The following is a 14199-nucleotide window of genomic DNA, read 5'->3' on the forward strand; positions in this document are numbered from 1 at the left end:
TTTCCAGTTCTCACCTTTTTCACTTGGAAAGCCTTCACAGCTCAGCTCAAGTGTCAATACCCATAAGAGGCCTTTATGGATTTTCTCATTTGTCTTGACTCCTGAAATTACTTTGTGTTTGTTTTCTAATCATTTTTCTGTTTACATGTTGTTCCTGTCTAATATATTATAAGCTGCTTGAGGTCAGAGATAATTTTGTCCCCAGTACCTGGGGAAATAGTGCTTGAGATAGAGTAGTTATGCAACAAATGCACAATTGAATTGTACTGAAAATCCTGGTTACCTTTAGATTTTCAAGGTCTTTTACATCTCTAAGATTCTGTATTAATTCAAGCCTATAATTTTTCACACATATGCAAATCTAAGGTACGTATTGTACAATTATTTTATTCTATTTAGCCTATTAGCTTAAGGACAGACTTTAGGTAAAAATGCTCTGATTCCTTTCATTAGACTTCAAATTCAGGGCTGGAAAAGACTTTAGAGGTCATTCTCACCTCCTCACTATATGCATGAATAAACTGAAGTCCAGAGTAGTAAAGTGAAGGTCCCAAGAACACATATAGATAATAGTAATAATTATTAATAATAATGTTCATTATTACTTTGTAGTACTTACTATGTATCAAGAACTGTGCTAAGTGCTTTATGCAATTAATACCTCATTTAATTTTCACTGAAAAACTCAGAGGTTTTACAGATAAGGAAACTGAGAAAAAGAGAGGGTGAGTGATTTGCTCAGGGTCAGACAAGTAGTACATGTCTAAGGCCACATTTGAATTCAAGTCTTCCTGACTGAACACACAGTGTTGTATTCACAGCGCCACTTAGTTGTCCTGCAGAGTGAGGATTTGAATGCGAGTCTTCTGATTTCTGGTCCAACATTCTTTTAACTAGAATACGTTCTGAATCACAGTTGGATTTTCTGTCAATGCATTTTGCCATGGCATCTCTTTGTCTCTTTATGGCAATTTAATACTGAGATATTTACCTCAATTCATATAATGACCTTAAAATACAGTTAAATCTAGAACATATGATTCTTCACTCAATCATGATTATATTTCTGTGAAACATTCCTCATGCATAGACCCACAGGGAATCTTAACAGATTTGTAATTAAATCTTATATTATGCATCATGTATTCCATTTGGTGATGTTACAATTTATGATCTCCACGCCTTATTTAACATCTTGTCTGTTGCTCAAGGGTTCACATTTGGAATCCTTGAGAGATGAAGATAGTGAAAGAATCCCAAATGAGATGTAGAAACTATGCTTTGCTGTCTTGGAAACCAACAAAGTAAAAGATCAGCTTACTAGAGGTATTTAATTAATCTTACAGAACATAGTAAATGTGCATCCAAAAAAAATGTGTTTTAATTACTGCCTAAATGTAGCTTGCATAATAATATGACAAGGATTTAGATGCTTAGCTTCCCCAAGTAGTCAGGAACATGCTGTAGTTAGGACATTGCTGGTAACAGGGCACTCAGTCAATGTACGCTGGAAGTTCATGTTGATCATATTCAAGAAAGGATAAAAATGAAGGCTTTTTTCTTTGTGTGACTCCAGGTTAGTCACTTAGCTTTACCTCAGTTTTCTCATCTGTAAAATGAAAGGGGTGTATTCAATAGCTTTAAAGTTCTCTTAGAGATCTAAAAATGTAATTCTATAATAGAAAGTATTTTTGGGGCTTGGATTGTCTGGTTAATTGTTTGAAATTTCCATGCTTCTAATTCTAGAAAAAGAAACATACTTTCTCATTCATGAAAGGGGGTTAAGGGTGCTGTTGAAAGGTAGTTTGGCTCAGTCAGACTAAGTGAGTAATGAAAAAAATGTTTTATTTTAACGTAACATTAATTCCCTATGTCTTTCTATGATCTGTTACTCCTGAGTAATCTTTAGTTGATGATTTTATTTCCCCAAAACATTATTTCACAGATAATTAAACATCTAAGTTAATTTTCCCAAGTTCCTGGCAATAGTTTGTACAGATTTTGCAGGGTGTTTTATTTTTTCCTCATGAGATCCAGTAAGTTCAACTACACATTCCTAGGCAGAGGTTCAAAGGTTACTCTGAGTTTTGGGCCACCTGATAAAAGTTAAAAAGAAGGCCATCTGGGTTTATTTTTATGAGAACAAGAAACAGATTGGACTCAGTTGCATAATTAATGCAAAGAAAAATCAAATTACATCTTTATTGTTACTCATCATTCTTTGATTTTATTTAATTGTCAACTCTTTGTGTACAATGCATGCTTAATTTGTTCCAAGTTCCATGGACATCTCTTAAATGATGATGATATTAGATATCAGATTTTCAGGGAGCTAAACCCAACTCTAAAATTTATGCTTCTATCTAAAGGGTTATTGAATCAATGCCTGTAATGCTGATTTACTTTAAATATTGTTTGCTGTATATTTGACAAGAGGATCAGAAGAAACATATCTTATTGAAGTGTGTGAATACTTTTGCTTTTATCTCAAGAGCTTTATATAATTTAATCCCAATTCTGACAATAACTTTATCTCCATGAGTAAAGGTAATGGAGGGTTCCAGTCCTACAAGCACTTATTTGCCTAATATTAGGGGGCATTTTTCTCAGAACTGAAGACACAGAGGCTTAATGAAAAATAATCTTTGCTCTTAGGGAGCTTACTTTCTATCTGGAACATGCATAATATAAATAAGTACATTTATGTATGATAACTGTATAGTTATTTAGCAACAAGGGAGTAAGCCCCAACAGGTATTAATAAAGAAATTATAGGTTTCAGTTTGGACAGTTTGGGATGCCTACAGGACTTTCAATTAGGGTTGTACAGCAGACAATTGATGATACAGGGCTGGTGCTCAGAAGAGAGATCCAGGCTGGATATATAAATCTGAGAGTTATACCACCACCACCATGCATTCTGGGGCATTTCAACTTTTCAAAATGCTTTACCAATATTATCTCATTTGATCGTCACAATATAGCTATGAGGTATTATTATTATTATTATCCCCAACTGAGGTAGCTGGAGAATAAGTGACTTGCCCTGGATCAGATAGCTAGGAGATGTCTAAGACTGGATTTGAATTCAAGACTTACTGACTCTAGGCTCAGCACTCTTTTCACTGTGTTACCTAGCTGCTCAAAAGGCGGATGTATTCCATAGCAATCATTTATTTTTAGACAGAGGGTTTTAAATTTTATGCCAATATGTTTACTGTATTTTGTCCCAAGTAATTCTTATAGCGCTGAAAACACAAAAGGATTTCAGATCATTGGAGCAGTACCAATTGAAAGGACCAGAAAAGGTCTCATGTATAAGATGAAATTTGAACTAATCCTTGAATGTAATTAGGCATTTCGAAATGTAGAAGATTGGAAGCAAAACATTCTGGGAATGGGAGAGAGCCATGCAGAAATGTAAAGGTGGGAGATAGAATGATATGCATGGAGAAGAGTTAAGTAGGAATGTTTGATTGGGACATAGAATGTATATTGGGAATAATGTGAAGTAAACCTTGACTACTATTGGAATTTATGAACCCAGTATTATCATTTAAAAACAAATTTACAATGCAGACAAACAAAGGTCCTAGCCTTGTAAATTTTCCCATTCCCCATTAGTGTTATGAAATAACCAAAAGAAAAACCAAAAAGGGCCTCACTCCTGAATCTCTTATAGTCTTGGAAAACTGTATCTAAAGAAGCAAAGGACTAATGTTCCATTTTGAAACATAAGAGTCTGGAAAGTTCACAAACTCAGAGCTTGATAAATATAAATAAATGTCTATTTTTGTCAATTCATAAAAGTGAAGAAAAATTGTAAAACAAAGCACAACTTTATCCAGTTGATATCTAAGTACATTTGAAATAATATTAAATCAATATTTGTAGAAGAAAATTTGTTTGAGGAAATACAAGACATATCCAGATGTAGCATTTCCAATTATCACTTGATAAGGAACACTTCTGACTTTAGGAGTGTTGCCAAAAATCCAACATCAATCATCTTTTATCTTCTTCCTGATCCCCATTCCCAATTTTGGTTATTTGGCTAAAACTCTGCCATCAGCTTTGCTTTTATTGTGTGTGTTTTATTTTTTGTTGTTGAGTTCTTAAACTTACAGATAGTATGCTATTTGAAGAAAAAAACACTTCATAACTTCTCTATTGGAGAGGTAGTGTAACATAGTGGATAAATAAGTAGTTCAAAGTCAGAAAGACATGGATTCAATCCTGCTTCTGACACATATTGCCTATGTAACTGGTTATATTATTCAGGAAGACTTGAGTTCAAATCCAGTCTCAGAAACGAACTGATTATGTGATCCTGGACAAGTCACTTAACTGCTGTTTGTCTCAGTTTCCTCATCTGCAAAATGGAAATAGTAACAACATTTACCTCTTAGTGGTGTTATAAAGATTAAATGAGATAATATTTAAAGCAATTAACATATTGCCTGGCACATAGCAAATGCTACATAGATGACAACTATCATCAACATTGTTGTTATTAATTATTATTAGTATTTAACCTCTCACGATTTCAAGGAGTTCTCTAAGACTATAAATTGCAGCGAAGGTGGCAACCTGTATTGATAGGGGAAATTTCCTTTCCTGGGAATTCCTTCCATGAAAGAAATTTAGATTCAGTCCCTATTGCTTCCTTTTCTGTTATATGCAGTAAAGAATTTTATAAATCTTGCTTGAAACTAGGTCTAGAACTCATAGATTGAAACCAGGGAAACACTGCTTCTCACATACTGTTCATTACACCAGTTGCCAATGAGAGTTCATGGTCACTGGGGGATATGGAACTTTGATTGTGTTTTTCCAGCAGTCACTTTCCATGCCCTACATAGCAGAGCTCCAGTTACTGCTTACCATCTCATTCCAATGTCAATGAAAATAGCAGCCGTTATATTATCCCACATTCCTTAAAGGGATCATCTGTCTGGACAGTTACACTTTATTTTTAGACAAATAGATGTTCCTACATTTGTCAGTCCTGTTGTCCCCACAAACAGGATAAAGTTGGAAAAAAAATTATAGAAACAAATTGAGACCTAGTGAAAGGGACTGGCTTATTCAAAATAATGAGGATCTCGGACTCGAAATCCAGTGCATTTTCCACTACCTCATGTTAACACTAATAATCACAATATTCTATCTTCCCTTGCATTATTTTTGTCTCAAGGGCAAATGCCAGCAACGATCTGACCAGGATTTCACTCCCTTCCCTTCCATTTTCTGGGTCTGTGAGCCTAGGAGAATCAGGTTACATCCTGGAACTTCAAGTGGTTCTTCTGTAAAGTTGAATGATAATGTTTATCCAGGGCTTTTGTAAAGAAAGCACTTAGAAATAATGAAAAAGTTCTACAAATTAAAAGTTATTAAGGAAAGACCGGTGAATTTTGAGGCAGCAGATATGGATTCATATCCTTGCTCTGATTCACTTTGGACAAGTCACTTATTAGCTTATGTGAACCTCAGTCACCTCAACCATAAAATAAAGCTGTTGGATTCAATGATTTCTTCATGATATTCCAGCTCTAACTCATAATCCATAGAGAGCAGGAAGTGCATTTTGTATTTTTTAATAGTCTTCGTTCCTGAGTGCTATGATAAGAGCATATATTATTTTTATTATCGAATTGTGTCTAACTCTTTGTAATCCCATTTGGGGTTTTCTTGGCAAAGATACTACATTAGTTTGTCATTTTCTTCTCTAGTTCATTTTATGGATGAGGAAACCCAGGCCAATAAGGTCAAATGACCTGTCTAGGATCACACAGCTAGTAAATATCTGAGACCAGATTTGAACTTAGGAAGATGAGTATTCCTGCATCCACTAGACACTCTATTCACTGTATCCACTGTATCTAAGCAGGTATGGTACTCCATAAAGATATGCGTATTATTAGCACTACCAGTGTAGATGGAAGTAGTGTTTTGGGCCTAGTGACCCAGATTCTTACTGAATGGTTGACACAGAGCTATGGACTGCTAGAAACAGTTAGGCAGTGTAATGGATATCAAGAATTCTACTGGAAGTCAGAAAGACCTCAATCTAAATGCTGTCTTGGACACTTCCTAGCTATGGGACCCTAAGAAGCTACTTATCCTGTCTTAGTTATTTTTTGAAATTATGTAATAATAGCACTTGCCTATAAGACTATTGTGTGGATCAAATTTATAACTTATGTAAAGTGCTTTACACGTCTTAAAGCACTAAGCTATGATTAAACGATTAGCAGACAGAAAATGTGTTACATATGCCTTAGACTTCACTGTGGAACAGGCACAAGATTCATGTTGTAATTGGTTGTGGATGCCAACAAGAAAGAACTTCATGCTCTTCAGTATAAGAATCATGAAATCATAAAGTGCTGGAGATGAACAGACCCTAGGGAAAACCATTTAGTACAGTTGACATTTTTGTAGAGAGAAGAGTGCAGTCTGCTAATGATCACAGTATTTTCAGCTATATGGGAAGTTAGTGATCATCTAATCCAGAGGTTATTAACTTGTGACTCACAGGTCTCCAAGGGGTCTATGAATATATTGCAGATGGTTCTTGAACTTGGTTTAGGATTATAAAAATGCAGGCTTATTTTCACTAAGCTCTAACAAATATTTGAATATTCAAATATTTGAAAGCATTATTCTGAGCTGTTTTTTTCAGCACAGTGGAAGAGGGATCCATAACACCAAAAAAGGTAAAAGATTACTATATTGATCCAACACCCTTGCGTTTCAGTGGAGAAAACAGGCCCAGGTAGATGCCATGTATCTTTGCAGATCACACAATGGGATAACCATGATTTGAACCAATAAATCCAGTATTCTTTCTAATAGGATGTGACTGCCTGCCAAGGTCACACACTTACTTTCAGACTGGATCTCTTAATTCCCAGTCCACTGCTTATTTTCCTACAAAATGATACAGAGGAGATACTCTTGACTGACGGTGTAATTTAGTCTACAGAATAGCAGGGTAATTAGCAAATAGGATTTACTGTAATTAGGGGAGATGCATGAATATTATTTTAATGATGATCTGAATACTGTTTGAATGTGATTTGCATATGCCTCCAATTACTATGCTGTCTTATCTATGTCAACTTTAAAAATGAATATTTCTTAATGATTATTGTGAAATCTGTTTTTTTTGTCTACTAAGTCTTTGCACTCACTCACTCTCTCTGATCTTGGATTCCCTTCACCATAAATGTACCGTTAATGAGTGTGAGCATTTGTTCTGAGCTATTCAGTCCATTGACCTTTTAGAGGGAGAATTCAAAAATAGCACTAGGAAATTTTCTTCATTGCCCAACCCAGCTTAGATTTTGCATGGCAACACATTTGCATGGTCTGCCCAGAGTGGAAGACAGAGAACAGGTGGGGAAGTTGTGTCCTATGCCTTTGGCTGGCTGATTGCCACCCTTCTTGCAATTACTCTGGGCTCAGGTTACTCCCAACCCAGCTTCCCTAATATAATGGGAGCTGGAAGGCCCTAGTCCACATATAGGGCAGGTTGAAAGCTGCCTAGGTCAGCACTCTTGTCCATGTGCTCTTCAAAGGACAGAGTTAACTTAGATTTTTGAATCTTGAACATTTTGGAGACACTGCTGAGCAACTTGAGAGCTGGAGGAAATACATGAATAGGTGAGAGACTACAGTGGGGTCTCCTTGGTGCTTTCCCTATTGTGTTTCTTTAAGTGTGCTGAGTTGTTAACAATTTGTTTAGGATCAGGCATCTTCCCACCCAACAGGAAATCCTGCCTTTGGTAGTTTGGTTTCCCTTAAAATGGTTTGTTAAACATTATTTGAGCATTGTTTTGATTGAAGCATCTTTTAGATATTTATAAGGCTGTTTAAAAGAGCATTCATAATATTTGCAAAATGTTTTCATTAAGAAAGGACAAACAATAACAGTTTATTTTCTGACTTTTCTCTTTTTCTACAGGTTTACAGGTAGCTATTAATAGCTCTCTTTGTGCTGTCTTTCTTGTACAGCTATGGCTTCTGTATCCATAGCTGGCTGCCTGCTGACCCAAAATCTGTATTATAGAAGTAAGTCAATGACTCTCAAATGTAGGGTTGTCTTTTCTTGGGAGGCTGAGGTGGGTGAGGAATGTAAAGTATGTAACGTAATATACCCCATTTCAGGATAGAACACCAATGTATATCTATGGCAAGGAAGAAAAATTAGCAAATTTTGAGTAAGGATCCATTTTTAAACAATGATTTTGCCTTAGTCAAGACATTCTTGTTTATAATTTAATGTGTGTATTATCTGTGATGTGATGTAGATACTACATATATTGAAGTAAATCACAGCTACCCTGTGACTTAGTTGAAGGTTTTTGAAAGTTGTTCTAGTTAAACTATTTGTCACTTTGTGATCAATTTAGTAATACGGTTCTCTAAACTTATCTAGGCTCATTTTAAGTCAGCAGTCTTTCACCAGGTTCATACTCAAAATCTTTCTGATTTAGACAGAAACTTTTGGGGCTTGCATTGCACTGGCATAAGTGAGAGAATCCAAGATTAATTCCATACAGTAATGAGGCACAATATGTTTGCATACATATTCCATTTTTATGCATCTTAGGAATTCATAACATGGGCTTAGAAAATAAGTTCACAAGCTTATATTTGGAATCAGTTTGTAGAAAGGTCATACTTAATAAAGAATCAAAGAATTATTTTTCATAATAGAAGTTTCAACACAATTCTACATTGTGAATTTTCTAATTATTTTTCTCTTGTACTCCTAGGCTCACTCAAAGCTCTCATTCTCTCTCTCTCTCCTTTTCTCTCTCTCTCTCTCTGCCTTTCTCTCTCTCTCCACACACACACACACACACACACACACACACACACACACACACACACAGAAATTCTGCCTATTTAGCTATACTCAAGTTCACATCTGAATATATGTGTGTATACATATGTATAGTGTATATATACTTAAGTTATCTACATACATATATTTAAAGTGTGAGTATGCACTTACATGTAATTTAAGTAGCTTTTATGAGACTCCATGAAATATATTTGAGATTTAATTTTGACAGAAAAATGTAGAAAGCTACAATAAGTCTTTGACTATAATATTTGGCATAATGCCTGGCTCATTGTAGGGATTTAACATATTCTTATTGATCAATGAATCACTTTGAAGTTTTGGTAATCTAAACTTTTGTAAGACACACACACATACGTGTGTGTATATATAACACACATATCTGTAATATATATTAACAAATATGTAATATTATTTGTAATATATATAGTATATACATATTTATAATATATACATATAGTGTCATACAGTAGAAAATGTACTTCCTCTGGAATCAAAAGATCTGAGTTCAAATCCTGCCTCTGGTATTTACTACCCATGTATTAACCTCTCAGCCTCAGTTTTCTCACTCTACAATGAAAGGAGTTAGACTAGATGTCCTCTAAGATTCCTTCTAGCTCTTGATCAAGGATCCAATATTATGAATAACAAAAACTCAAGGCACATTACTCTGTAACACTATGTTGTGCATATATGTGAGCTTTTTTGAAGACTCTGAATTCAAAGTATTTTCCTAGGTGGCAATATCCTTGTTATTTTGATCTGGTCAGGGTCTCTATTATACCAAGTTCTAATCCTCTTTCCCACTATAATGCTGAAGTATCTCTCCCAGGGTTAGTTTTTGAAATCACAGTGAGTCTGAAAGAAACTCTAAAGAAACTAAGCAATAGCTTCAGTAAGTACAAGAAGCACATTCTCTCTTATGTGCTAAGGACACATTTAGTGATTGGCTTCACATGTCTTATTTTCTGAGTCTGGGCTGGGAATAGAAGGTTTTCAGGCACCTTGACAACTTCTGTATTTACAAATGGCATGCAGCCCACAACCTCCTTGAGTATGAGGGTTTCACTGTTTATAAAACAGAGAAGTCTCTAGAAAAACACAGTAGTTAGAGTGTTGGGCCTGGAGTCAGGAAGAGTGAGTTCAAATCTAGCCTTAGATACTTACGAGTTCTGTGACCTTTGGCAAATCCATTAACCTTGGATTATCCCAATTTCCTCAATTCTAAAATGGAGTTGTTTTGAGGAACAAATAAGATATGTACAAATTGCTTAGTACAGTGCCTGACACAATCAGTATTACATACATGCTATTATTATTATTATAACTATAATATTATATCCATTATTATCATAATTATAATGGTATAATTATATATTATTATTATTATTAATAATATAACTATTAATTATTAAGTGTAGTGATGGAACTAAAATTCTGACTACAATATGGGTGTGCTACAAAGTTATTTGATGATTGTGTACATACACACATGTATGACATTTATACAACACTTAAAGTTTCTAAAGTGTTTTCATATGTACTATTTTCATCATTGTATATATAATTATCATTATTGTTATTAATATTATTATCTCCCCACAGAATCCAATATTTCTTCAGTAAATTCTTTCTCTGGCTTTGACCCTGTAAACTTCACAGACATAGAGAAAGCACATCAAGGTAATTAATTTAATTGAAGATACTTATAACTATTATTTTTCCCCCTCTGGTTTGTCATTACTGAACTTCAGTCACTAAGCTTGATTATACTTTTCTAGGATTACCTGAAGCAACTGAATCAACCTGGTGGATCAAATCTTTTTTCCATTCCGATCCTGTTCCTCCAGACATAGAAAGGATAGAACTGTTCACTTATAGGTAAATGTTGGACTTTTTCTTTGGTAATAATTTTGTATCCCAACTAAATGAAGCTGTGTGCTATTCTTTAATTCCCTCGCTACCAAACAATTAGTATCTTCCTAAATAAAATATAATAAAACCTTTATTATTTATGTTCCCAGACAGTCATTGGGATTATTCAAATTTTACCTAATTTTACCTCTAGATAATTACCTTATCCTTCTCTTGCCTTAACTGCAAATGCAAGCAAAGGTTATCGGCAGGACCATTTTCAGGGAAAGCCCTGAGAAATTGTGTTCTAACAACCACTGCCACCACCACCGAAATGGACCTTTTAGAAATCTTAGCTCATTTCAGTAAAATCTAATTGCTGAATGCAAATGACAGGTAAAGATCTGAAGTTGGGAGGGATCTTGAAAGTAATACAGTCTAGCCCCTTTATTTGCAAATGAGGAAATGCATACTCAGAGGAGTTAAGGGACTTACCCAAGGTCACACAGATAATAAGTAACAGTGCTGAGAACCCAATCCAGGTCCTGTGTCTCCAACTTCAGCACTCTGCACTATACCACCGTTATGGGTACTAGTTTTTAGATTTGTAATGGATACTACCTAGCGTTTTCTATAGATTTCTGCTTACTAAAGTGTTATACCTTTCATTACAAGGAAATTAATTGTGTTCATCAAGTTTTTTTTACTGAAACCTACATGTTTAACATAATCAAACACAATTATTCCATTGGATGAATGGTTATTGCTGAAATTCTTTATCTTTTGTGTCCCATTGACTCTGTTAGCAACATAATGAAGTCTGTGAATTACTTCTCAATATTTTTTCCAATTAATAATTGAAAGGAATATTATATTTTACATAGAGGTTAGTTGAAAGAAAGACTTTTTTTTCCTCTCATCCCAAATTCATGAACCTTTTAATGGTCTGTGGAAATCATATTAAAAAAAAATCTGGGGCCAAGCCTATAGAATATTGGAATTAATCATGTCTTTGAAAGCACTGGCTACACGTAATGAAATGTCTGAAAAAGATTAGTTATTTGGTGGTTTAATCAAGTGCCACACTGGATAATTTAGGTCAAAATTCCAAATCCTTTCTTTTCCCCATGAAACAAGTGCATTTCTTGACTCAGCTAGATGATTTCTCACCCTACCACTTTACTTTGTCTCTCAATACATACATCCCAAGGGCTAGCTATACCTGCGTATGCTGCAGCTGCCAAGCTTTGTTCTAGAATCCACTGAACAGTCTTGTAATATTCTTAACTCTTCTTTTCATTTTTTTAACAGCATTAGTAGTTGATTCCAACAATCAAGCTGCCTCTGCCTGTTATACCATAATACAGCTGTATCCCTAAACATCAGTGATATTCCAGATGACAATACTCCATGGCAGTGAGGCAATAACCTATTTGAAACCTCAGTTGGGAGCGGAGATGACAACTTTAAAAGATATAATGACAATTCAAGTCATATTATTCTGTGCTAAAGCTGTTTCTGTACATGTCAGCAACATAAAGAACAGTGATTCTACTTGAGAAGCGTACTTTTTGAGACCTGTGCCTTTTCAAATGTATATATTATGTATGTATGTATGTATATATACTTATATATAATGATTCACATAAGTTATCATTTGATTATTTACATGATTATCTCTTAGGCTGATTTGTTTTGTTGTTATTAGATTGTTTGTATGTTAAGGAAAAGACTCCTCTCAATTTATCTCAATTTAAGACCTAAGTGTTAATGCTTACAAGAAATCACATGCCCCCTCTCTGCTCCTGGACATCAAATGACTTTCTAGAATAATGCTCATTACATCCACCTGGAAGACCTTTCAGAGAAGGTCAGAGAGAAGGTCAGATATTATGGGAACTTTACTTACATAGAAGAGATATCATTATATCCTTATACGTACAAGCCTATGCTGCAAAAACTATCTTCAAAAATATATAAAATTGCCCTCTTGTCTATTACCAAATTGATCTAGTTGAGGTAAGTTGAGGTAGTCATTTCATTTTAGTCGCTGGATAGTGATATCCAAAGCGGCACTCTATCGTGACCAAATTCATAGGCTAAATCATTCATTTCTGCTTCCACAGAAAGAATGCCATTTGCCTATCACTAAGTGAGGGAGAAAATTGAGTCTATCATCCCATATGCAATGGCTGTTCCCCATGCTTTGAATGCTCTTTTTCCTAGTCTCTGCCTCTTGGAATCTGGTTTCCTTCAAGGCTTAACTTAAAGGACCACTTTTTGCATGAAATCTTTCCTAGTCCCCTTGCTGCTGCTTAGTGCTTTCCCCTACAAGGTTAGCTTGTATCTGCGTTTCATGTGTGTGTGCGTGTGCGTGTGTGTGTATTCTATATTTACATATATATGTATGTGCATGTTGCTCTCCCCTTTAGAATGTAGACTACATTAAAGGCAGAGACGTTAGCTTTTATCTGTATCACTAGAGGCTAGTGCAGTGCCTGGCAAATAGTAGGTATTTAATAGATGCTTGCTGAGTGATTGATTAATTTATGTTTTGGCTGAGTTTTTGTTTATTTGTTTGCTTTTGCCTGAGATTAATATAAATTAAAGAAATTTGTACTTTTGTCTTGAATCTTTTGGATAATTGCGAGGGATGTCTAGTTCACCTTGCATGTGTTGGTGCATTCTTAAAGACAGAGGACCTATTTAAGCTGTCCTAACCTCGCTTTGTTTGTGTCTAAAATACAAATTACTGGTAATCGTGCCTTCTGTTTTAGGATAGTGGAAAGGTTTTTCATAGTAATTTTTTTTGCTTCTTTTTAGTATTGAAATTAATTTTTGTGTGTAGTGATTTTAGAAAAAAAAATCTAGAAATAAACCAAATGAGTTTCTGCCTCATTTTTTTTCTTTGCTATTTGGTATATATAGCAAGAGAAATGTCAGTGTATGTGCTGAGTTATTTGGTAAATATATATAGAAATCATGTAGAGCCCACTCTTTATCTTTGGTTGCTAATTTTAAAAGTTGTTTCTTAAACATTCATTTCTATTTCCTTTGTATGATGTTTTCAAATTCTTGAAGAATGAAAAATTTTATAATTGTATATGCATGATACATTATACTGGTTTTATATATTAAAATACTTCATTGTGAAATGTATAATTATTTATAATTAAAGTAATTTTCTGATTACATTTTTTGTGTCTATTATCATGATGATAATTTAACCTTTTATAAAAGTGACCAATTACTAAGTTCTTAGGATCATAGATCCCAAGCTATAACCCAAACTGCAAGGGATCATAGAAGTCATCAAGTTCAAGTACTCATCTTTTACAGATAAGGAAACAAAAGAGAACAAATGACTTGTACTGGGTCACAGAACAAATATAATTTGAAACCAGGTCTTTCTTATTCTAAGTCCAGTGCTCTATGCATTGTACCATACTGCCTCTTAATTATTTTTTGGA

The 14199-nt window shown here is 34.6% G+C and overlaps 1 protein-coding gene across 2 annotated transcripts in view; it reads left to right on the forward strand.

The window, feature by feature from the left end:
- Positions 1 to 13923, forward strand: part of PPDPFL (pancreatic progenitor cell differentiation and proliferation factor like) — a 206347-nt gene extending 192424 nt beyond the window's left edge. Inside the window, exons 1-5 of one of the 2 annotated variants that reach the window (XM_072604566.1) lie at positions 7518 to 7668; positions 7970 to 8076; positions 10481 to 10558; positions 10657 to 10756; positions 12041 to 13923. In XM_072604566.1, coding sequence (XP_072460667.1) covers positions 8022 to 8076; positions 10481 to 10558; positions 10657 to 10756; positions 12041 to 12053 — 246 coding nt within the window. In that variant the 5' untranslated portion in view covers positions 7518 to 7668; positions 7970 to 8021 and the 3' untranslated portion in view covers positions 12054 to 13923. Of the gene's footprint in view, positions 1 to 7517; positions 7669 to 7969; positions 8077 to 10480; positions 10559 to 10656; positions 10757 to 12040 lie in introns of those variants that run through there. The other variant, XM_072604567.1, reaches the window with a different exon arrangement.
- Positions 13924 to 14199: the final 276 nt, after the last annotated feature.

Source organism: Notamacropus eugenii, chromosome 4, assembly GCF_028372415.1.
Source record: "Notamacropus eugenii isolate mMacEug1 chromosome 4, mMacEug1.pri_v2, whole genome shotgun sequence".
NCBI lineage: Eukaryota > Metazoa > Chordata > Mammalia > Diprotodontia > Macropodidae > Notamacropus > Notamacropus eugenii.